The sequence below is a fragment of the Drosophila willistoni genome, assembly GCF_018902025.1.
Source record: "Drosophila willistoni isolate 14030-0811.24 chromosome 2L unlocalized genomic scaffold, UCI_dwil_1.1 Seg196, whole genome shotgun sequence".
NCBI classification, from domain to species: domain Eukaryota; kingdom Metazoa; phylum Arthropoda; class Insecta; order Diptera; family Drosophilidae; genus Drosophila; species Drosophila willistoni.
Genome location: NW_025814048.1, coordinates 4,588,993 through 4,610,463, shown reverse-complemented (window position 1 = coordinate 4,610,463; position 21,471 = coordinate 4,588,993). Strand labels below are relative to the sequence as shown.

Below are 21,471 nucleotides of genomic sequence, written 5' to 3'. Positions count from 1 at the left end.
AAAAAGAAACTAGATAATGTAGAAATCGAATACAAACCAAGCATAAACACAAGCGATAATAAAAAAAAATATAGCAAATAATCATAAAAAAAAGAAATATATACATATATATACACATGCAAAAATATACGAAAATAAAGTCAAATGTATATAAAATAGTTGTGCACTTATTTGGGATCAATGGCCCAAAGTTCTTCGGACAAATTGTATTTCAAAGTTAATTACGTTAACTAAAAATTAACTAAATAGCTAATCGACATATGACCTTGCATTTTGTTGAAAAGTGTATATTAATCGACGTATCTTCGACCAGTAAAGTTGATCAGCCCGACGAGACGAGTCTATCTGTCCGTCTGGATCAACACAATCTTTTTCTATAGCACCAAAACTTTTCATTTCATCATCTATATACTGCAGGGGTGATATATTTCCGATTCAAACGGATCGGACCACTATATCATATACATAGCTCCCATAGAAACGGCTAAGTCTTTAACAAATACGTTTTTCAATAAAGACTGCGCCGAATTTCATTGTCAAAATGTGTATTTTGAAAAACTGGCTATGACAGATAATATAATTAAGGAGGTTCCAGAACTGTAAAATGTCTAATTATAGTTCTGTAAAAAAAATTTGTACAAATTACCTTTCAGGGTATACGTACTGCCTTTAGGTGTTGGGACGAATTTCATCAAAAACCTTTTTAAAGTTAATTTTAACGAGAATTCTACAAATTTGATCGATTATATTGATTGAATTCAGTTTCTTGTTTAGCAATGAAAACTTAAGGAAATCTATAAAGACCTTTAGGCTCTATATACCATAATGATAACTGAGATGACATTTACATGAATTTTTTTTGTTTCCATCGATTTATAATCCTTTTATTAAATCAAAATATATATATGTAGGAAAAACTAATTTTTTACGCCAATTTGTTAATGTGCTCCTCGACTTCTTCTTTTGTGAACATGTAGAATTCCTTTTGGGGTGTCATGGTCATCACTTCGACACTGGTCGAATTCAATTTCTCTTCCATAACCTGTTTGAGTGTGTCCAGGGCCAGATCAATGGCATCACTGAGAGAAATTTCTGGTGTATATTTGTCCTTCAAATTCTGTTGGGCACCCTCACAGCCGGAACCAATCGCCTTAGCTGAGTGTCGTACATATGTGCCCGATGGATCCATGTGCCAGAGTTGAGGTTTGCCATCCTCAACGCCAGCAAAGAGTATGGCCACACCGAATGGACGACTCATAGCGGCTGCACCGCCATCGCCATCGCTGCTATCACCAAACTGTATGGCCAAGGTGGAAACAGCCTGAGCGCAAGACTCGATGGACATGCGTTCATTGTAGACAAACCAATGATTCTGGCACTCGACACGAGCCCGCTCGATCAAAGTGCGGGCATCGGCCATCAAACCAGAGGTGGCACAACCAATATGCTTATCCACTTCCACAATTTTCTCCACAGTGCTGGGCACCATTAGCGATGAGGTGATGCGCTTCTCCACAGCCAAAACAACACCTAAAACGGAGGCGGGATTTGAAACTCACAATTTAAAGTAATCTTTTATTTGCTTACCTTCTGATGTGGAAATGCCAATTGCTGTGGATCCAAGTTTAATTGCTTCAATAGCATATTCTACCTGAAAGAGTCGGCCCTCCGGTGAGAAGGTATTTACACCTCTGTCGTATTCGGAGCGTGTGAGAAACATCTTGAAACTGCAGGACCAAGTTTTGAAAACGTAAAATTTGTTATAAATCAACTGTGTATACACGCTTACTATAGTTTTTATTCCTTTTAACACAAATAAATCCAGTGACAATTGCAAATGCCGGAATGACTTGCTTTTTAGAGCTGGTAAGCCATCGATCAAAACTATCGAAAACAAACACCCAACAAACATTCAGACAGATTGAAAATAAAAGTTGTCTTAGAGAATTGTTGTGTTTGTGACTGTTTGCCTTAATTACAAATTTAGTTTAACGTAAACTTTGAAGTAATTAACTTATAAATTATACGTAAAAAATTGCAAAAGAGTTGTAAGCATTTATTCCGATAACAGATTAATCGATCACTAAGGTGACCTCTTCTGTTAAGTTAACAGAGTGTCTGTTAGTAAATTGGTCGTTAAATTTAAATTACTTTTTACTTTTTCTATTTCGTATCTGAATAATGCAATTAATAAATGCAATTAAAAGAAATAACTTAGAAAAATTAAATGTTTTTTATATTCAACATTAGTGGCTTTTTAGACATAGGAAGCTATATTTATGGCACTTTACATAAAATGGCCTTTCACTTGATTTAGTGATTAATGCCCCATTTCCTCAGCCAAAACTGACATCTTCAAGGATTTGGCTAAAAGAAAATTATATAAGAGCACTCAACTTTGCATGTGTATTCACTGATTAACTTTCATTTATTTATGATGTTTTAAATCATAAAAAAAATGAACTAACAATTACAGACAATACACCAAAAAGGGAAAAACAATAACATAAACAATGACTGGGTCAAGGTTGTTGCAATTTACCCCTTCTTTTACACAGATACAGATATTCAGATTCAAATTAAGCAAACGACGTGCCAAAGAGATAATAGTAAACCGAGAGATAAATAGTGGAGATTGGTTTATGAAGTGAAATGAAGGTCATTGACCAAAATGTACACTGCCTGTTTTTTAGCCGTTAAACGTCGCGTCGTCAGTGCAAGAATTTGTAATAACTAGACTTGAACAATAAATAAGCTTAACAACTAATTACAAATATTTTAGGCATGGGCAATTAGTAAGCGAAAAGTTTTTGCAGTTTGCGTTTTGGTTTTATATTTTTCTTTTTTGCGGATTATGAAATAGAATAGGCATGTAAATGGTGGGTCTTGAAGCGGGTTGGTTCGTTTCGGTTTCGCTTCGTTTTCGGTCTTACTTATCTTCCGCGTGTCTGTCTGCTTTGAAGTTTCGAAGTTTTAAACAATTGTTGCTACATTTCGGTTTTTTCGGTTGGGTTTGGAAAATATAGTGGCCAAGTGGGTAGTAATAGTAATAGTGGTAGTAGTAATCCGTGAGTGTGTTTTCAATTTAATGACTATGACTGAGCGCCGATTGCACAAAGGAAAAAAAAGTGCACATAATACATACATACAACATACTATACTTACATAGAGATACATCAAGACATGCCGTCGAGATCGAGTAATCGGTAATAATAGACGATCCAACATAGACTAAAAAAACAAACTCTAACAACTCTCCCATAACCTTTAACCACAAAAACTGAATACAAAAACCCTTAACTAGATCTTTTGTTATCCCATCCACTTGATGCTGTTGTTGTTGACCCCATAAAAAACACCAAGAAGAAATATGATAAACGTTGTAAAATTTATGAAAATATTAAATAACCATAACCAAAATGCAAATGCATAATAATGCATTGTGCGGAGATTTAACCTTCTTATATTGTTATACTCTATAGCTGAAAGGGTATAGTTCATTTATCATCAAATACGACTTTTGAAATGACAATATATGAAACTTGAAACTTTCTAGAAGATACACGATTTGAGAACCAAATGCTTTAAAAATTAAAGAGAGAGAGCATTCAGATTGCGTAAAATTTATTCTGACTGGAAAATAAGAACAGGCCGGACTATTTTTTATTGATTTTATCAAAAAGTTAAAGTTTATCCTAAATGTCATATTTAAGATTATCTAGGGGTACGCTTGGCATTAATAAACAAATACAAAATAGTTTCTGATCAAATTATGCAAATATTTTTGACTGAATTTAGCTTCTTTCCTTTTATATTATTAGCATCAAACATACATTCATACATTCATTGTTTACTTCCCAAAGAAATCATGAAAAAATCAACAAATTTTCTTGATTTTGACAAAAAATAAAAATTTTTAAATTAAATAATCCGATAATCTGAAAAACTTTTAACTTTACGTATCGTAATCGTAAAGTATATCTTCACGGTACTTTTTACATAATGTTTTCAGGATTTCAGTGTGTTTAAAATCAATAAATTAATTTTCAATATATTTTTTAAAAATCAGTTAAATATTATCTAAAATGCAGCTGGGGAAAACCAGCTTAAAATTTTGTCAAAATTTCTTAAAAATTGGATCTTATTTTGCTGAACTCATTGATCAATATTGAAAGTAAATTGTAACAAAAATTGAAAGTTTTGTGACAATCTCGTATAATAAATGCAAAATATATTTGGATTTTTGTTACAAACTCCCAGAGATTAGTACATTTCAGAAGTAAAGCTTTTTTGAATATATGTAAGAGCAAAAGTTTACTTTGGAGCTTTCCAAATTTCATTTTATTTAATTGTAATTCACAACTAGTTTAAGTGTTGAACTACAATTGTAGAGTGGTTAGCAAAGTCTTTTAAGAGTTAAGAGAACTTGGTTTTTCTTTAAATATTGTTATATAGACAACCTAGTAATGCATCAATGACAAAAATAAGTTCAAATTATACCTAATACCATTCAAAACGAACGAAGGTCTAAACTAAAGTTAAATCTAGTTTTCTATAGAGTGTAAAATGTTCGTGGGGCGATCTTTCATTTTTGCCACTTGCCACTTACCACATGGTTTTATTATTTTCGTTGTTGTTTGCCGCTTTTTTTTTTTGATTTACCATCATGTCAATAACATTTACATAATCTCTGCCCCCTCATCTCGCCGAGCATCTCATATGTTATAGTACGTATGTATATATGTTCATATCTACCTAACGGAAGCTTTTTGGTTAAACTAATATTTGAAATTCAATAATTGTTGTCATACATTCTCATTGTTAAGTAAATCAAAAAAGGCAACATTGTTGTGAGTGTGGGAATTATGGTTTGCTATATGGGTTATACTTCCTAGCTATTGTTTCAAGAGGATAATGAACCGATTACCTTGCTGTAATATAAGACGACAGCCACGACTGACAACGACAACCACGACGACGACGACGACTCCTGGCATTCACCAAGCCAAATTGAAACTAGTTTTCATATAATACCTCAATCCTCTGGACAAGCCGTTCCCTCCCTCCTTCATATCCCGCTGACTTTTCATTACTCCATGCCCCCTCTCCTCCTCCGAAAAGCTAAGCCAAGCCAAGCCAAGCTTTGTGAGGAGTTGCGAATGTGAATTGCGTTGCGTTGCGAGATAGACCAATTTTTTTTTGGTTTTTTTTCGTTTCGTTTCGTTTTTTTCGTTTGGGGCCAAGTATAAAAAGCTGAATGCAGCGCTAAAACGAATCAGTACCAGCTTGTATCTTGTTATTGGTGTAATAGAGTGGTAAAAAAGAAATAGTTCCCTTCGTGAGACGTCAAAGCAGCAGCTCAACAATGCGAATGGTAAAAAGAAATGAATTGAAAGTGATCATTGTGCTTTGTGTGTTCTGTTCAGTGTGATTGATTGAGCGAATTATTAACGGTGGACTTATCCCTGATCCTTTTTTCGTTTTCACACATGTAGTTCGTTCTTCCTTGTCTCGCCGTGTGCGTGGCAATGGCCCATTGCGCCGCCATAGAGGATCCTAAGGCTGCCGCCCCCGCCGATGATAAGACTGTGGAGAAACGCGGTCTGCATCTGGGCGATTACGGCGGTCATGATCATCATTATCATCATCATGAACACATTAAGACGGTGACCATCGAGAAAAAGGTGCCAGTACCGTACACAGTGACAAAGCACGTACCTTACACCGTGGAGAAAAAGATCCCTTATGAAGTGAAGGTTGAGGTTCCCCAACCTTACATTGTGGAAAAGAAAGTACCCGTGCATGTCAAGGAATACGTCAAGGTGCCCGTCCATGTTCCCCAGCCCTACGAAGTCATCAAGAAAATTCCAATTGAGGTCAAGGTTCCCGTCGACAAGCCGTACGAAGTGAAAGTCCCCGTGCCTCAGCCCTACACCGTTATCAAGAAAATCCCCTATGAGGTGAAGGTGCCTGTTCCACAGCCGTACGTCGTTGAAAAGAAAGTTCCTTATGAAGTTAAGATCGAGGTACCAGTCCCAAGACCCATAGAAGTTATCAAAAAGGTTCCGGTCGAAGAGAAATATGAGGTCGAGAAACCATACAAGGTTGAGGTAAGAAAAAAGCCCCAAAATTGGTTAAAATTGGCTTGAATTAAATGGACGTATTCGATTAACAGGTGGAGAAGCCCTATGACGTTGAGGTAGAAAAACCCTATCCAGTTGTTGTTGAAAAGAAGGTTCCATACGAGGTCAAGGTACCCGTGGACAAGCCTTACAAAGTAGAAGTCGAGAAACCATATCCCGTCCATATCAAGGTAAGAATCAATATATCAATATCTACATCAATATCAATCACTATATATGTATATACCATTTTATCTTGTTAATCATCTAGGTGCCCGTACCTCAGCCGTACACCGTTGAGAAGAAAATTCCTTACACCGTTGAGATTCCTGTACCATATGAGGTAAAGGTTCCAATTGAGAAAAAAATTCCCGTCTATTCGGAAGTCAAATTCCCCGTACACAAGGAAACACCGGTGCCACACAAATACCATGTTGAGGTGCCAATTTTCAAGCATCACCATCATGAGGAGCATCATGGAGGATATGGTCATCACTATTAGGAAATGGACGAGCCGTTGAAGATGTCGAAACAGAAAGTCGCACAGAAAGCGAGTACAAGGAGGAACAACATAAAGAACGAGCAAATCAAGACACTAACAACAAGTCTTAATTCACCAAGCAACGTTGAGCTGGACGTTGAACCAGGGAGACACGAAGCGGATGAGGAGGAGAAGGAGGAGAAGAAGATGCCAGAGCAGAAGGCGGATGAGGAGAAGATGTTAATGTTAGAAGTAGCCAGTGAGAGGACAAAACGAACTAGCTACTTCAAAGGAAAGAAGAAAAAACATGAAGATCTTGTAGTTAAGTTTTAAGCCAAATGTGTTAATACTTTTATTATTGTTTTAGTTTATACGAATTTTCCATTATTTAAATTATAAGCTAAAGAAACCTGAAACACAATCTTTGATTAATTGACTAAAAGCGGGCATATACAATAGGAGATCTAAGAAGATCAATTAATCAATTGGCTTGAAATGGAAATACATATATCAGAAGTATGTCAAAAACTTCTTCAAATTATCACCTAATATGGCTTATTAAAGGAGAAGGAAGGAAGGAGGGGAAATACATTACGGTAGTGAAAGTGAAAATAATTACAACTGAACCATAGCCGACCCACTGAACGAACGAATGTAATAGCCAACGAAATGGAAATGAAAGAAAAACCAGTTGTAGTTGGTTGGTTGGTTTGTTATTTTTATTAGTTGCCACCTCTGGCAATTCTTGGCCAGTTCATTATGCAAGTTTTTTTTTGGTGGAATTGCATCACAGCAAATAATTGCAGGAAATGGCCAACACTCCATGCCACTCACCTCACGTCAGCCACACCTCCCCCCACCACAGCACACGCCACTCCACAATAGATAGGTGAGGAGGAGGGGAAGCTCGTTAAAATACAATTCCCCATCTCTCGTCTTGGCTGTCATAAATTGTTCAAAAATTTGAAAACATTGTTAGTGTATGTGTGTGTGTTTATAGTTTTTTTTCTTTGTTTTTGTCTTCATTTGCAATTGAAGCGCAACCAGCGACAAAAATAAACGTCATTGCATTGGAAATTTATTATGTGTGGGTCTATCGTGATTTGGCTTATTATTGCAGTCCAATATTTCAAAATGTGTTCACTTTTATAAGTACATAGCTGTGAATTGCATTAATTGCAAATAATTGCTATTGTTTAAAGCATTAAAGCGTAGCGGCAGGCCCCGAAGACAACTATTTGATTTGTTGCCATACCATGCTCCCATGGGTTGAAATGGTATATCAAAGTCTGCCAAATATATGCAACAGAAGACAAAAGGAAGTGTTGTCGTGATCCACATCAAAAGCAGAGACCATCTAACCATAAACTTATCGCATGAATTAATAGATCTTGCACACTAACTTTCGAATGCGCGCCAACTTTAACAGAGCTCTGTTAAATGCCGTTGTAAATAGCTTTGTCTATCGATAATCATGTCAACTCATTTTTAAGAGCGCAAAATGGCCCAATCTTTTGAGTATGCCTAATTTATTCGATTCATAGGCGCTTTATAAAGGCTCCATCTAAAAGTGTCCTTAAGGCTTAAAATCGTGTTAATAAAGCGCCTTCTGCTTCTGTGTTCTTTGTAATTTATGCCATTTCATTCACAAGAACTGAAAGCCACAAAATCTATTTGTATAGCTGATGACCTGGATGCCACGAAACCCTTTTGTATGGCCAAAATCCTGGCAAGACGGTCATGCTCACATCTGGTTTTCAAAAAAGGTAAATCGAATATTTCTTTTGCTTTGAATTTTGAATTTGTTTGTGCCAACATGAAATTTATATGAATATGAAATGAGACATTATTTTTAACAGATTTAACGTAGACCAAGCTTGATTAAAATTTATACAAATTTGAGTGGCTGGTTTAATATGTGTAACGGAAATTAAAACCGACAACAAAAAAAAAAAGCAGACAGCGTACAACTTCAAAATATTAACCAATAAACTGTAAAATTAAAGCCAAATAACTGGAATTATTTTAGATAAGGGCACAAATTATAATAACAAAAATATCCGGAAGAAGAATCACATTTTATTAAAAGCTAATTTCACATAGATAAGAGCTTCGTGCTCACATACACATACTTATAAGAATTGTCTTATAGACAAAAGAAGACACCTTGTTGTTTAACTGAAAAGATGAATAATTTAATTTACATACATTTAGTCGTACATATTAATTTTAAAGGGTTGTTCTATTAATATACACAATTTGAATTTGTAACCAGTTTAACTGCAAAATCTTAAGTAACAACGAAATTGAAAATTATTAAGACAGACGGTCCTGGGTATATTACCTTGTCTTATTTTGCTGATCAGCAATATATTCATTTCCTTTTGTTAATATCCACTGTAAGTGTGTAAAAATCAGTAGTTGTGATAAACATAGCTTATCAAATGGAATGAGTCTTTAAAATAAATATCTGAGCAACAATTTGGCGGAATTTATAAGTTTATTGTTCTTCATTAGTTAATAATTAAGGATATAAAACTATTTTAAAGCCTTATAAGATGTACACAAAACGTGAGTCCATAAAATATGTACAAGTAAGCATTTAAGTCGATAAATGAATAATTTAATTTGAAGATCAAACAAGTTTCCCTGAAATGTAGGCAATGGTTTTTGCAAGTTTTTGGAGGTCTTAGAGGCGTTGGCCTCGTCTCGTCGTGCTGATGACGTATATAGGTATATGAGATACAGACATGCGTTTCACACTTCTGGCCAAAATAAATAATTACAAAAATCATAATTACATAAATTCAAAAGTGCACGGTCAGCTTGGAAATTGCTTAGCTCAAGCTTACCATTTTTCTATAATTCAGCTTTGAACTTAATGAAGACTAAATCTAAAAGCCCATATTGTATATAGGTTGAGTGATTTTAATTATGATTATTATTAGGCACTTGCCAAAATTGCATCCCGTTTCCAAAAATAAAAAGCTGAAAACAAAAAGGATAGATAAGATACAACGACATAACGTGAATTAAATTATGGAGTTATTGTTAGAAAGGGGCAAAAATCTTTTCAAAATATACGTTAATCCGGAAAAAAGACTCAAAGTTTATTAAGAGCCTAGCAAGGAAAATAAAAATGCTTAGTATAAATGTGTTTAATACATTTCTTATGTTTTTTATAATCTTTTGGTTTTAATCAATTTGTTTCACATACTATCTGGCATTAAATGCTTTAAATATTCTCTTTAATTAATATATAATTAATATATAGTTTTCTCTCGTTAATTAATTATATAATATTAACAAACAATTGCTGTGAAATACAACAAAATTACCAATTACATATACATAAAAATCTATAAATATACATATGTATATATAAGTATATAAAAAATATTAAAACTATTTAGCATATTTGTCAAAATTAAAGCTTAATTTGCATTAAAGCAAAATAAATTTCTAAGCGTTGGACACTTACTGAGTAAGTAACAGCAAATTACTAAAACCCTTGAACTAACCAAAGATATTATTAAAAAAGAAACTTCCAGATTTCGGCTGGACCTCCGATTGCTGTTTGCGATGAAGAATATAGGCCTCAAATAGCTGCGGCTGACGTGGACCCCAGTCGGTAGTTGGTTGAATGGCCAGTTTCAGTTTCTAAATCAGAATCACATTATTACTTTGGACAGAAACTCATTCCAAATGAACTTACCTTGCTGAATGTATCCGCCGGTTGTTGGTAAATGGTATAGATGGCCCACAAGGGCAATTGGGCCACACCCACGCCCCAGATTGCCCAACCTGCCACATATGCTGCCGATGGATAGAGGGTTCCTCTATAGGTTAATGGCTCGTAGCTGACCAGCATGTAAACGAGCACCAAGAACATCAGACCCGGCGCCACAATAGCCCAACAGATGCGCCAATAGAAACTTGTCTTCACATTCAGCATGAACTCAATATCGCTGCAAATTCGTTTCACTCCATAAATCCAGCCGAAGGCCAAAAGTTCGGCAATAGCCAGGACCAAGGCAATGAAGGTGCAGCCATAGAAGTCCACCAGATTCAATACGAATTGTCCACCCGGTGTCATGTAGACCAAGCCGCATAGGAATCCCAACACTGAGAAACCGATGGCCAATAACCAATGAGGTAATTGGGTAAAACGATCTTTGGTTGCATTTATCACACATGACGCCATTCCAATGTTGCTACCAATGCCCAATACCAACAACATGAAAAAGAACAGTACTGCAAACATTTGGGGCAGAAACTTAAACTTGGCAATGGCCTCCGGATACGAGATAAACGCCAATCCGGCGCCACCCTTGACCACTTGAGAGATATCCGTAGTGTTTGTCTCATGGGCAAGATTGCCGAGAATGCCAAAGATAATGCAGCCAGCCAATAGAGAGGTAAACGAATCGATTGTTGTGATAATAATAACATCTCTGTGAAGATAAAATTGGTTAGCTGCAGGTCCTCCTCCTCCATCTGACACTACTCACTTGTGCACATTCTTGTGGAAATCATTGAACGAGGCATACATCACTAGAGTCCCGAAGCAAATGGCCAGTGAGAAAAACATTTGAGTGATGGCTGCATACCAGACATGCGGATTGAGCAACTGCGACCACTGGGGCTTGAGGAAGTAAGAAATGCCTTGCCAGGCACCAGGCAGAGTCACGGCACGTACGAGCAGAATCAGCATAATGACGTAGGGAAAAAGGGCCAAGAAATAGGAAGCCTTGCCAGAGCTGCGTATTCCCTTGATTAGGGTAGTGGCTATGATTATCCAAGTGACCATTAGACACAAAACTAAATCCCAGCTGGGTGAACCTAAACCATCCTCTAAATCCAGAGGCTCCCTCAACACAGTTTGTCTGTAAAATAGAATTCCAGTATTTGAATTTCTCAAACGAATCTCATTTGTGATTGTCCAAATGGAGCGTAGACTTACGTGAAATACAATTCTGCTGAAGAGACTCCATGCTTAAGGTCAGTGCCATTACCCGATGCTCCAGTTGCCACACACTGACTGCCCCATTCGATTAGGCAATAAGTCCAGGGTAGAACCTCGCTAAAAGAGGCTAGCAAATAGCGTATAGTCAGAGCCATAATGCAGGCATAGTAAGTGGTGGCCAATGCAGTGGAATACACCTGACCATAGGCTATGCCTGTAACGAGAAGAATATGAAAACGGATTCATGAGAGAAGACTTATAGATGACTTACCCTTCATAATGGGAGCTAGGTCAAAAGCCTTTATGCAGCCACGACTTGAGAACTGTCCAACAATCACTTCCAGATAGTAAACAGGTCGTCCAATCAGCAAAAGGACAATCACATAGGGTATAAGAAAAGCGCCACCTCCATTCTCCAGAGCAATAAAGGGAAATCGCCAAACGTTGCCCAAACCCACGGACAGAGCTATGCAGGAAAAAAGAAACTCAACACCCTTGCTCCATTGATCCCGCTCCTGAACCGGTGTGGACGGAGTCGTCGTTGATTCCTCATCTTGATAATCGAGTTTAAGCTGAATGCATCAATAGAAATCAATTGATTGAAATTACAAGGACAATCTTTCAGTTAGATCTACCTCATCCTCATTTGTGGTATAGATGACACATGGCCGCTTCCTCTGCTGCTCGATTTCCATCAATCTGCTTAACTTCTCGTACTCTGTAGCATCCATAGTTTTGGAGTATTTAGACTAGTTAGACTAGTTTTTGGGAACAAAATATGTGTATCAAATGAAATGCACGCAGTTGGGGACAAAACAGTAAGCTGAAATGCTAGTCTAACCAGATGAGAAAAGCCACAGTAAGGCAGATATCTTATATACCCCCGAAAACAACAATCAAAAACAATATAAGATAAGATGTTTACAATAAACAAATGTCGTTGGCTAGGAAGAAAATATTTACTAAACTAAACCCATACAAAGCACCGCATCTCCTCTTTGTTATGACCACCTCTGTCAGTTGAGTCAATTCTAGAAAGCATTTGGTTTCTCACCTCATCTGGTAAATATATATATATATAATCATGCTTGGTCATAATTCGAGATGTTCTCGAAATTGAGAAATAAACAAGATACGAGCTGCCTGCGGAGGCTCGTCAGGGAAATAAAAAATTAGAATTAGAGATACTTTCTCATTTCTATTGACATCACAATGTTTTAAACTTAACATATTTTAATTTTAGCTCAAGGTTTGATGAACAAACATTTATTTTGTTGAGAATGAGTACATTCATTAAGCAAATAACTCAATGAACTTGAAAATCGTAGACTTTTGATGAAAAAGAATTGTGTATTTGCTAGGCAAACGAATGGAATAGAAACTAAACCAAATGAAACTCAAGCTCTTATTTAGCAATAGAAGTTCTCACTCCGGGTAATTCAATTTCTCACGCCAAGTAATTTAGCAGAAGAAAGCAATATAACTTTAACTCAGCTGATGAGGAATTACCGACATTGTTTGTCTAATTTTCAAAGAAATTATCGCAAAAAATCATTAGGAAAATATCAAGATCAAGTCGGATTTGATACTCCTTTATTCTTTGAGTTGTGATTATCGTTTAATGAAACTCACAAATGCAAGATGTAAACATTGTATTTATCTTTCGAATATCAAATACTTTGTTTTATAAACTCGGTCAAACAAGTTGCGTGAATAAGACCTTCCAAAAACCAAAAGTCTTGTTTGGACTTTTCAATGTATTCATGCAATATAAAAGATCTAATATAGAGTAACTTTTAAGAATTAGTTGAATTTTAAGTAGGCACGTGTGAACATTTTGATAAGAGTTATAGTTAGATAGTAGTTAAGAGATATCATGACGAACTATGCAAATAACGAGCTTAATAAGTTCAGAGGGGTTCATTGTCGCTAACATTGTAAAAAATTAAAATAAATTAATATTAATAGAATCTGAGATTTGGTGTGATTCAAACAGTTATCAGTAGTAGAGTCTGGTATAAATATTATAAATTTATTAAAATATTGAGGTGTTATACAAAAAGAGTATACGGATAGAATGAAGCATCTTCGGCCATAAGGTGCGCGCAATAATAAAGTTGGACAAAGACTTATCACATTATTTTGTTCAAAATATGCAGTTTTTCGTTTTCTCTTCTCCTTCTATATTTTAGTTGCATTCTTATTCAGGGATGACCAAAAAATTGTGAAAAAGTATCACAGGGTTTTCCAGTTACATTACATGAATTTTTAGAGGCCAACGTTGAATTTTTCGAACGAAATAAGTAGAAGAGCTAATATAGACATGTCCGTCAGTCTGGGTGTACTTATTCCTGATTGATGTAATGGCATCCTAGACCCTTAAAGCTAAAGTGCTAAAACACCGACTTGTATATCTGTGATTCGACCGCTATAACATTTTTAGAAAACGAACTTTCAAAACACTTTATTAAAAATCTTTTTATTTAAGTTTAATAACATCAAATATGATAAAAATCAAGCCATCGTTTAAGAACAAGTCTTAGATCAATTACTTGACGTTTTTCACAGAATTATTATTACATTTTATATTTGAAAGTCCTTATATATTGATTTCTGTGCCAAGTTTCATCAGAATCGGACCATTATATCATATAACTACCTTTACGAATGATGTAGAAGGCCCATCTTGGTCGATAGTGCCGTAACTTTTAATGAACTACATCAACCAATCAACCAATTTTTAACTAGGTAATCTTAATGATTTAGAAAAGTCAACTTTTGAGTCTTACTTTAAAACGATTCTCTTGTTTTTAGTTCTAGCTCTGAATCTAATTTAATGGTGTATTGAAACAATTAAAACAAAATTGTTAGTGATCATTACTCTATCTCAGGTGCATTTATGTACATACATATATTATGCATATTATTTTTTTTAAATATTTAAATTACATCAATCTCAATTCATTAAGCAATTAATTATGCAGACTTTTTAAATGCAATTATCACAAATAAAATTTATGGGACTTTCGGCATTTTGCTGATAAAGAAAATTGTCTGATTTCATTTGTTTTTGCTGGCATATAGCATATGAGTTCAATGTAACAATTATTCATGCGGTATTTAAGCCATTTCGTGTCACTGTGCAAGTCATCAAAATAAAAAAGTATATACTTCTAAGAAATCTCCAAACAAATAGTAAAATAAACGTATGTATCTCTGTCTAAACAAAAAGAAATAGAAGCATATTATCTACATAATTGTTAAATGTTAAGAGCAATCTCATTTTGTATCCTAATAAAAATTCTTATTATCGGAGGTTTTGGAGATAGCCGAAAGTTGTTGACACGTGTTGAAAGTGATTTAAAGACTTGGTCATAATTTAGACCAATTCCCTCATCTAACACTTGCTACACTAAATACTTAATAAAGTTATCTGTTAGACACAAAAAAAAAACACCAAACTGAAAATAGAAAATTTTAGTGTGGAGCAATGGCTCGTGTTGGATTTAATCCTAAAACTAATAAAGTCAAATGTCTAAACACATTAGTTTCTTATAAGTTGAGTAATAACAATATAATATGAAGTCCATATTGTTTTTATAAAATCATTTTTGAACCCACAGTGAAAGTTTTTTAAGTTTTGGTTCTCAACTAGTTTAAGCATTAAATGAGGATAGTCCAAGAGCCTTCTTGAAATGGTCAATCTAAAAGCGAAAGTTAATTTAGTTGTGACTCTCAACATTGAAGAAGACAGACAAAGAGTCTTCATGAAATAGATAATCTAAAACCGAAAGTTAATTTAGTTGTGATCCTCAACTAGTTTTAGCATTGAAGGAGAAGAGACAAAGAGATAAACAATTTACAAACACTTTTAGCATTTAAAAAGGATAATCCAAGAGCCTTTTTGAAATAGACAATCTGCCCACAATATAACCAAGATTTCAATTTTTGTTGAAAAAGAATGTCCTTATAAATAGTGCATTATTTTAGTGCCAGGACTAAACGATTTGCTGGAACCAACTTTAAGGGAATCAACCACTTTTACCACTTTTTTGCACATTTTAAAACCAAGAGTCCTTGGATAACAATTTATTCCATATGCTTAAGTCTATTAAAACACTAAATCGTTCATATGCTTACACAGAAATGGAATAAAAATGTTGACATTAATCTTAATCTTTCTTTCACACGCAACTGTCTTTGACGAGCTCTTCCATACGACTAGCTAGAGCATAGCTGATAACTCACAAAGAAACCTACAAACGCAGAGCCCAATTAACGAAAAGTATCTGTCCAAATGATTTTTGTTTAGGTTTTTCATGGCATATCTCGCGGCGTCGCGGTATTTAAGAATATCTGGCTTAGACCAACTGAAACTCAATTGCTATTGAGATTATTGTGACCCTGCACTCAAAATGCAAATGCATTTTAATTAATTGTGTCAGATTGATGATCGTTCATTTGTGGTTCTTTAAACTTTGCCGATTCTCTGTTATACATATTTGTTTATTTGAAATATTACTTGTGACTTGACTTGAATTAATAAAGCATAACATATTCTTTTTCGTTTGTGAACTAAGACATGAATTAAATACAACAAATTTAGTTATTTCTTAAGGAATTTGCCCTTAAATTTTGGTTCTAGCAGTACGGTAGTGCCATTATTTAGTTTTGGTTGAGTACACGACTTATTTTTATGATCCTTTTGGGTCTTGGCCTTAGGCGTCTGCTTTTTCTCCTTTTTCTTTTGATTCGTTTTAGCCAGTGATTTTTTCGGACAATGAAATTTACAATTGAGATCCGGGCAAGTGTGATTAATTTCCAGGTCAGATGGTTGATGGTCTAAAATTTCAGCATCTGTCACAACTTCAAAACAATTTTGTCCGTTATTACCTATAATAACCTTGACATAATCACGCCTAAATAAAAGAAAATAATTACAATTACATTTTATGTTAATAGTTATTTACATGTATAGTTATGTATGTGTACTGCAAAAGTTCGCCAAATTGCAACTTACCAAAATTGTTTACAAATTGTTAACAGTTTTTCTGACTCCGGAATTAATCAATTGGATTAGATGTCGATAGCCACGGTCCCTAACATTAATGAATTTCTGTAAAAATTGCAAATTACTTAGGCTAATTGGCGAACTTTTGCAAAACAAATAAAAAACAATAATATACCCTGCAAATTTCATCAAATTTTTAAAGTACAGCTAATCGCCAAACAAGAAAACAAAAGAAACCTAATCCCGATATTTACATCAAACAATTTAGTAGTTCGGCTCATAGAACTATAAACCTTTTAACTCATTAAGTGCAGGGTATACAAAAGAAAAGGGATAAACCCTTGGTAACATTGCGTACATCACTTACATGGAACTCCTTAACCTAAATATCTCATCTTGCATTACGGCATTCCTCTCCTCCTGTTTAATACGAAGCATTGAACCCCTTTTGTTATTCTCCTCGAGCAGCTTGATTATATGATTCTGACGTCTGACCTCCATTTGCTTGCTGCTCAGCGTACCGAAGAGATTGCGAAACTCTTCATTTCTGGAGATCAGTTCACCATTTACCTGCAACAAGAAACAAAGAGAATAAAGAATAAGTAAATAAGTTATTCCGATTCCGACCTGTGTGAGGGTTTCTTTTTTCTGTTTGAATTCACTGTACATGTGCTCGAGTTTGCTGCTGGTCTCCGCTTCATTCTTCTGCAATGTATTGATCATCTCGGAACGCACATCTAGCAATTGTTTATCGCGTTCCAGCTGCTCGCTTAAACGATTCACTTGATCCTCAAATTTGCACAGTTCCTCCTTGGACAGGTTTAGCTCATTGCGCAACTTCAACTCGGATTCGGTACGTTTCATTAGTTGACTTTCAGTCGCCTTTAGCTTCTCTTTCAATTCACTACAAAAAGGAGCTTGTGAAAGGAAACTCTCGTCGCTGGTTGGGAAATTTCACTCACCTGATATCTATTTGAGACTCTTTGAATTTCGTAGTCAACTCATCGAAGGCCTCATGTTGGGCCATTAACTTTTTGACTTCTTCACTAATCACATTCCTGTGCTGCTCTAGAGAAATCACTTGTGATTTTAGATCTGCTATGGTGCGGTTCGCTGCCAGCAAACCTGCGTCCAAATGATTGGGACTAGGAATTAGTTCACTTGCTTTCTTTAGTTCGTTCTCCAAGAATGAAATGCGTTCCTCGTTAGCTTCGATATTCTTACGACTAAGCTCTAAGTTCTCATTTGCCTTCTCCAGGCTACTTTGCATTTGAGTGTTGCTGAAATTGTTAAAATTAGAAAGATTTATTTAAAATATGAATTTATTTGTACAAACATGGTCTTAAGTTTCTCAGCCTCAGTGTTAAGGAATTCCATTGCCTTTTGACTGTCTTTGTCCAAGGGCTTCTTCTGGGCCAACACATCCGTTTGAGCTAACAACTCTTTTCGAGTTTCCACCAGGCACTTGTTTACACCTCCAATGATCTTTTTCTTTTCTGTCCCCGTTGGCTTATCTGACATTTGCTTTACTTGGTTCTTCAATTCAGTAATCTTCGCTTTACTGTCATTGTAAAGGCGCTCGAAGTGCAACGTTCTATCTTCGGCTTGGCGCAAATTTTGCTTCAGATCTATAAAGGCCCTTTCACGTCTGCCCGACTCTGTTGACATTGACACCGTATGATCCATTCGCAATTTATGAATTATTTTTTTATGCTCTGCGCAAACTTCCTCAAATTGCTTATTCTTTTTCTGGGCTTCAAGCAAGGCATCCTTAAGTTCGGATATGTTCTCATCATTTTCGCACAACTCAACAGTTTGACTCGACGATTCGTTGTGGCTGATCTCAATCTTTTGCTTTTCAACCATGGCTTCACGCAAGGAATTCTTTAGATCTGATATGATTTGATCACGTTTAGCTATCTCTGATTTCTCATTTGGATCCGCTTGCTTCTTCTTGCTATCATATAAGCGTTTCTCCAGGCAATACATTTCGTCTTTGTATTTCTTGACAGTCTCCTCGAGATCTGCAATTATCTCATCACGCTTAGCCAAATCAATTGAATTATCGTGTTGCAATGGACTTAGCATATCGCCACGCTCCTTTTTGTAGTCCAATTCCATTTGTTCTTTATTTTTCTTTACCTCAGTGAGGGACTTCTCCAAATTAGCTATGATCTTATCACGTTTCTCTGACTCCGTTGACATGGCTTTCTCTTGATTGACACGCAACTGGTTCATGGCCGAGGAATGCTCTTTTCTAATTTCCAAGATACGACTATCCAGGAGGTTCTTCTGGGCGCGCACATCGTTTAACTCAGACTGAAGAGCACTTAACTTGCTATTCGATGGACCACACATACGATCAATATCAGCTAATAGTGTTGCTATTTCTTGTTTCTATGAAGAAATCAATCCAAACTTACATAGACTCATTTGGTTAAGGCTTTTAATTCTTACCAAATAGACCTGCATTTTGTTGAGCAACTTATCCCGTGCAGCATTGGCTTCGGTCTCGTCTTTGGCCTTGTGTATGGAGGCAAGGTTATCAGACATCATTGCAAATCCTGAGTCTACCATGCGGCGACAACGTTGTTTCAGATCAAATACTGACTCAGCAGCTGTGCGCGATTTGTCTACCTTGTATTATTGGATCAAACGAAATAAAATTGATATACTTACGCAAAAACTTTGGCATGCCAACTAAATTGTCGTCCTTCACAACCAACTTGCACTTCTCATTCATTACCACGGCCACAAATTTATATTGCTCCGATTTGTGTTGTCCCAAACGTCCTAGTTGACTCAATTTGCGCATGAATTCCGATTGGAAGTCCTGCAACTTTTTGTGCTGGGCCTCAAAGGCTCGGGCTGCATTCGTTTGGATTACTCGTGAAGATGTTGGCGTGGCACTCGGCAATGGTTCTACACGGTTTTCAGGAACTGCAGTAGCAGTAGTAGGAACTGCAGTAGCAGTAGTAGGAACTGCAGTAGCCTTCACATTTCCCTGTTTCTTCTTATTGTCTATTTCCGGGGGGAGAATAACTTTACGGACATTTGTTTTAGCCGGCATTGCAGATGTGGCACGGCTCAGGCGTTGCTGTGCAATCTTATTACTGCGTGGTTCCAATTTCGGTTTGCAAATAGTTTTCGGTTTTTCCGTTTCGGTTTTGGTAACGTTATCACCCGTGGACACGACATCCGGTTTCTTAATCGCCGAGCGTCTTAATTGAGCTGGTGATGGCGAAGTAGCACGTATTGGGCCAGATTTTGGTGAGTTCTTCTTTGAGCCACTAAGCGAATGACTACGTACAGGCAAGCGACTGGGCTAAAAAATACAACATAGACAAAGATTTAAATCTATCCTCAATTGAATAGTAGTCAAAATTTGCGAGCAGCAGGACATTTGGATAGCACAAATATGTGTTGGATTTTATGTCCTTTTAGCTTAAGCTGTTAGTCATAGACTTTGTTATCAGTTAGATCTTTCTACGGCGCTCATTGTTCGTTATTAATTTTGTATTTACTAAGTTTCTAAAACTAAAAAGTGCAGACTTTTCACTTCCATAATTATGATTTAGCTGAGGTACACTCTGCGTATACGTAACTTTGGCTGACAATTCTTAATGCAGAAAAACGTTTGTAAGGACTATGTAATCCTTAAGCAAAGACATTAATATGTTGCACCAGCTTGTTGACCATTAATCTTGCCAAAGGATTAATCCTCTTCACTTCTTAAATTTTTGAAAATGAATTTTGGTTCATTAAGGAACAGAGGGGCAAGACGCAACATTGAGATTAACGTAGTGTAAGAAGACATGCCAAAGACAACTTAACGAATAAAATTTGGATAATCGTGTTAATGAAAAACAAAACATTTAAAACGGGAAATCGGGAACCGATTATTCAGCCTTTGACTGGCAGAAGCTTCGCGTTATCCTACCTTTGCGTTGGCATTCCAAGCAAAGTTTTCGTTTATCGAAGATTTCCCTTACTCAAATTATCATAAAGGTAATTTTATCTTTTGGTTAAGTCAGCCTTTTATGATTCCTTTGTGTACCTATGGTTGCGAAAATATTTTCGGAAAATTTTCCCTTATCTCACGGAAGCACTACTACTTCCCTTCGAAATAATTTGTGAAATTATTTTGCAATTATTCTGCACTAAAGAAAATATGATTATATTTGTTTGCTTTTAAATTTCTTACCATGCGGGATTTCCTCGATGCCGATGCATTAGAAAGTGCCCTTAAATCGGTGGTCCTATTACTCTTCGGATCTATGGAAAAGGATCGAACTGCAGAAGGACCTGAAAATTGGATTAATGAACAGTTGTTACTTACTCTCACAACGGGAGGCACTTTTCGGTTCCGACATTTTTACCACGAAATTAAAAAATAGATTTGAAAAAAAAACCCAAAATAAACTAACTAGCAGAAAGGATATGTTAGACAAATTGTAGCGAATGTATTCAATGTGGGTGAATCCTGTGTGTAGTCGCTTCACTAATTTGTGTAACAAAAATTGTAGAAAATATATATATTTGTATATATATAATTTCGAAAAAATTTAGCACGAAGCTGTTTTATGTATAAAGAATCGTATGCGAATGAATGAATTCATCTGAACTGTTATGAGGTGTACACGAAAGCAACTAACCCGGTAACTTTGATTGGAAAAAATTCCAACAAACTTCAAATGTACGATTTGTATGTATGTGTGTGACAATGTTTAGAACAAACGAATGTCAACAAATCGCCAATGAAATTCAATGCAAAAACAGAAGCCGAGCTAAACACCAAGACCAAAGAGAAGACGACGATAAGAAGGAATTACATTGCTCACTTGGTGCTCTCTCTCACCATCGTCGATGCACATCGTCCAATTGTAACTAA

The 21,471-nt window shown here is 35.9% G+C and overlaps 4 protein-coding genes across 8 annotated transcripts; 1 reads left to right on the top strand and 3 right to left on the bottom strand.

Annotated features, from left to right (window-relative positions):
* Nucleotides 1-862: 862 nt before the first annotated feature.
* On the bottom strand, nt 863-1,876 carry LOC6640334 (proteasome subunit alpha type-5). 2 transcript variants are annotated; one of them, XM_002063369.4, is made up of 3 exons: nt 1,790-1,876; nt 1,588-1,727; nt 863-1,530 (listed from the first exon to the last, which is right to left on the bottom strand). In XM_002063369.4, exons 2-3 carry the CDS (start codon nt 1,718-1,720, stop codon nt 926-928), a joined length of 738 nt encoding a protein of 245 aa, XP_002063405.1. In that variant the 5' UTR covers nt 1,721-1,727; nt 1,790-1,876; the 3' UTR covers nt 863-925. The 2 variants fall into 2 exon arrangements, with proteins under 2 accessions (XP_002063405.1, XP_046866093.1); XM_047010137.1 differs by lacking the exon at nt 1,790-1,876 and having other exon boundaries at nt 1,588-1,783.
* A 3,415-nt stretch (nt 1,877-5,291) lies between these two features.
* Nucleotides 5,292-7,019, top strand: LOC6640335 (MAGE-like protein 2). Its single transcript, XM_002063370.3, has 4 exons — nt 5,292-5,374; nt 5,496-6,110; nt 6,176-6,313; nt 6,394-7,019. The coding sequence occupies exons 1-4, from the start codon at nt 5,366-5,368 to the stop codon at nt 6,622-6,624; spliced, it is 993 nt and encodes a 330-aa protein (XP_002063406.1). The 5' UTR covers nt 5,292-5,365; the 3' UTR covers nt 6,625-7,019.
* Nucleotides 7,020-10,020: 3,001 nt separating this feature from the next.
* LOC6640337 (sodium-dependent nutrient amino acid transporter 1) lies at nt 10,021-12,370 on the bottom strand. Its single transcript, XM_002063372.4, has 6 exons — nt 12,205-12,370; nt 11,841-12,141; nt 11,567-11,783; nt 11,115-11,489; nt 10,319-11,057; nt 10,021-10,263 (listed from the first exon to the last, which is right to left on the bottom strand). Exons 1-6 carry the CDS (start codon nt 12,298-12,300, stop codon nt 10,120-10,122), a joined length of 1,872 nt encoding a protein of 623 aa, XP_002063408.3. The 5' UTR covers nt 12,301-12,370; the 3' UTR covers nt 10,021-10,119.
* A 3,684-nt stretch (nt 12,371-16,054) lies between these two features.
* On the bottom strand, nt 16,055-21,187 carry LOC6640338 (nuclear matrix constituent protein 1a). Of its 4 annotated transcripts, none has more exons than XR_006953977.1 (10): nt 20,920-21,187; nt 20,785-20,855; nt 19,260-19,905; nt 19,038-19,198; nt 17,917-18,977; nt 17,543-17,860; nt 17,208-17,484; nt 16,939-17,150; nt 16,590-16,685; nt 16,463-16,488 (listed from the first exon to the last, which is right to left on the bottom strand). XR_006953977.1 is itself a non-coding variant. In XM_023174884.2 (9 exons), exons 1-9 carry the CDS (start codon nt 20,951-20,953, stop codon nt 16,176-16,178), a joined length of 3,084 nt encoding a protein of 1,027 aa, XP_023030652.1. In that variant the 5' UTR covers nt 20,954-21,186; the 3' UTR covers nt 16,055-16,175. The 4 variants fall into 4 exon arrangements, 2 of the variants coding, with proteins under 2 accessions (XP_023030652.1, XP_023030654.1); XR_006953976.1 differs by having other exon boundaries at nt 16,948-17,150; XM_023174884.2 differs by lacking the exon at nt 16,590-16,685 and having other exon boundaries at nt 16,055-16,488; nt 16,948-17,150; nt 20,920-21,186.
* Between the last annotated feature and the right edge of the window lie 284 nt (nt 21,188-21,471).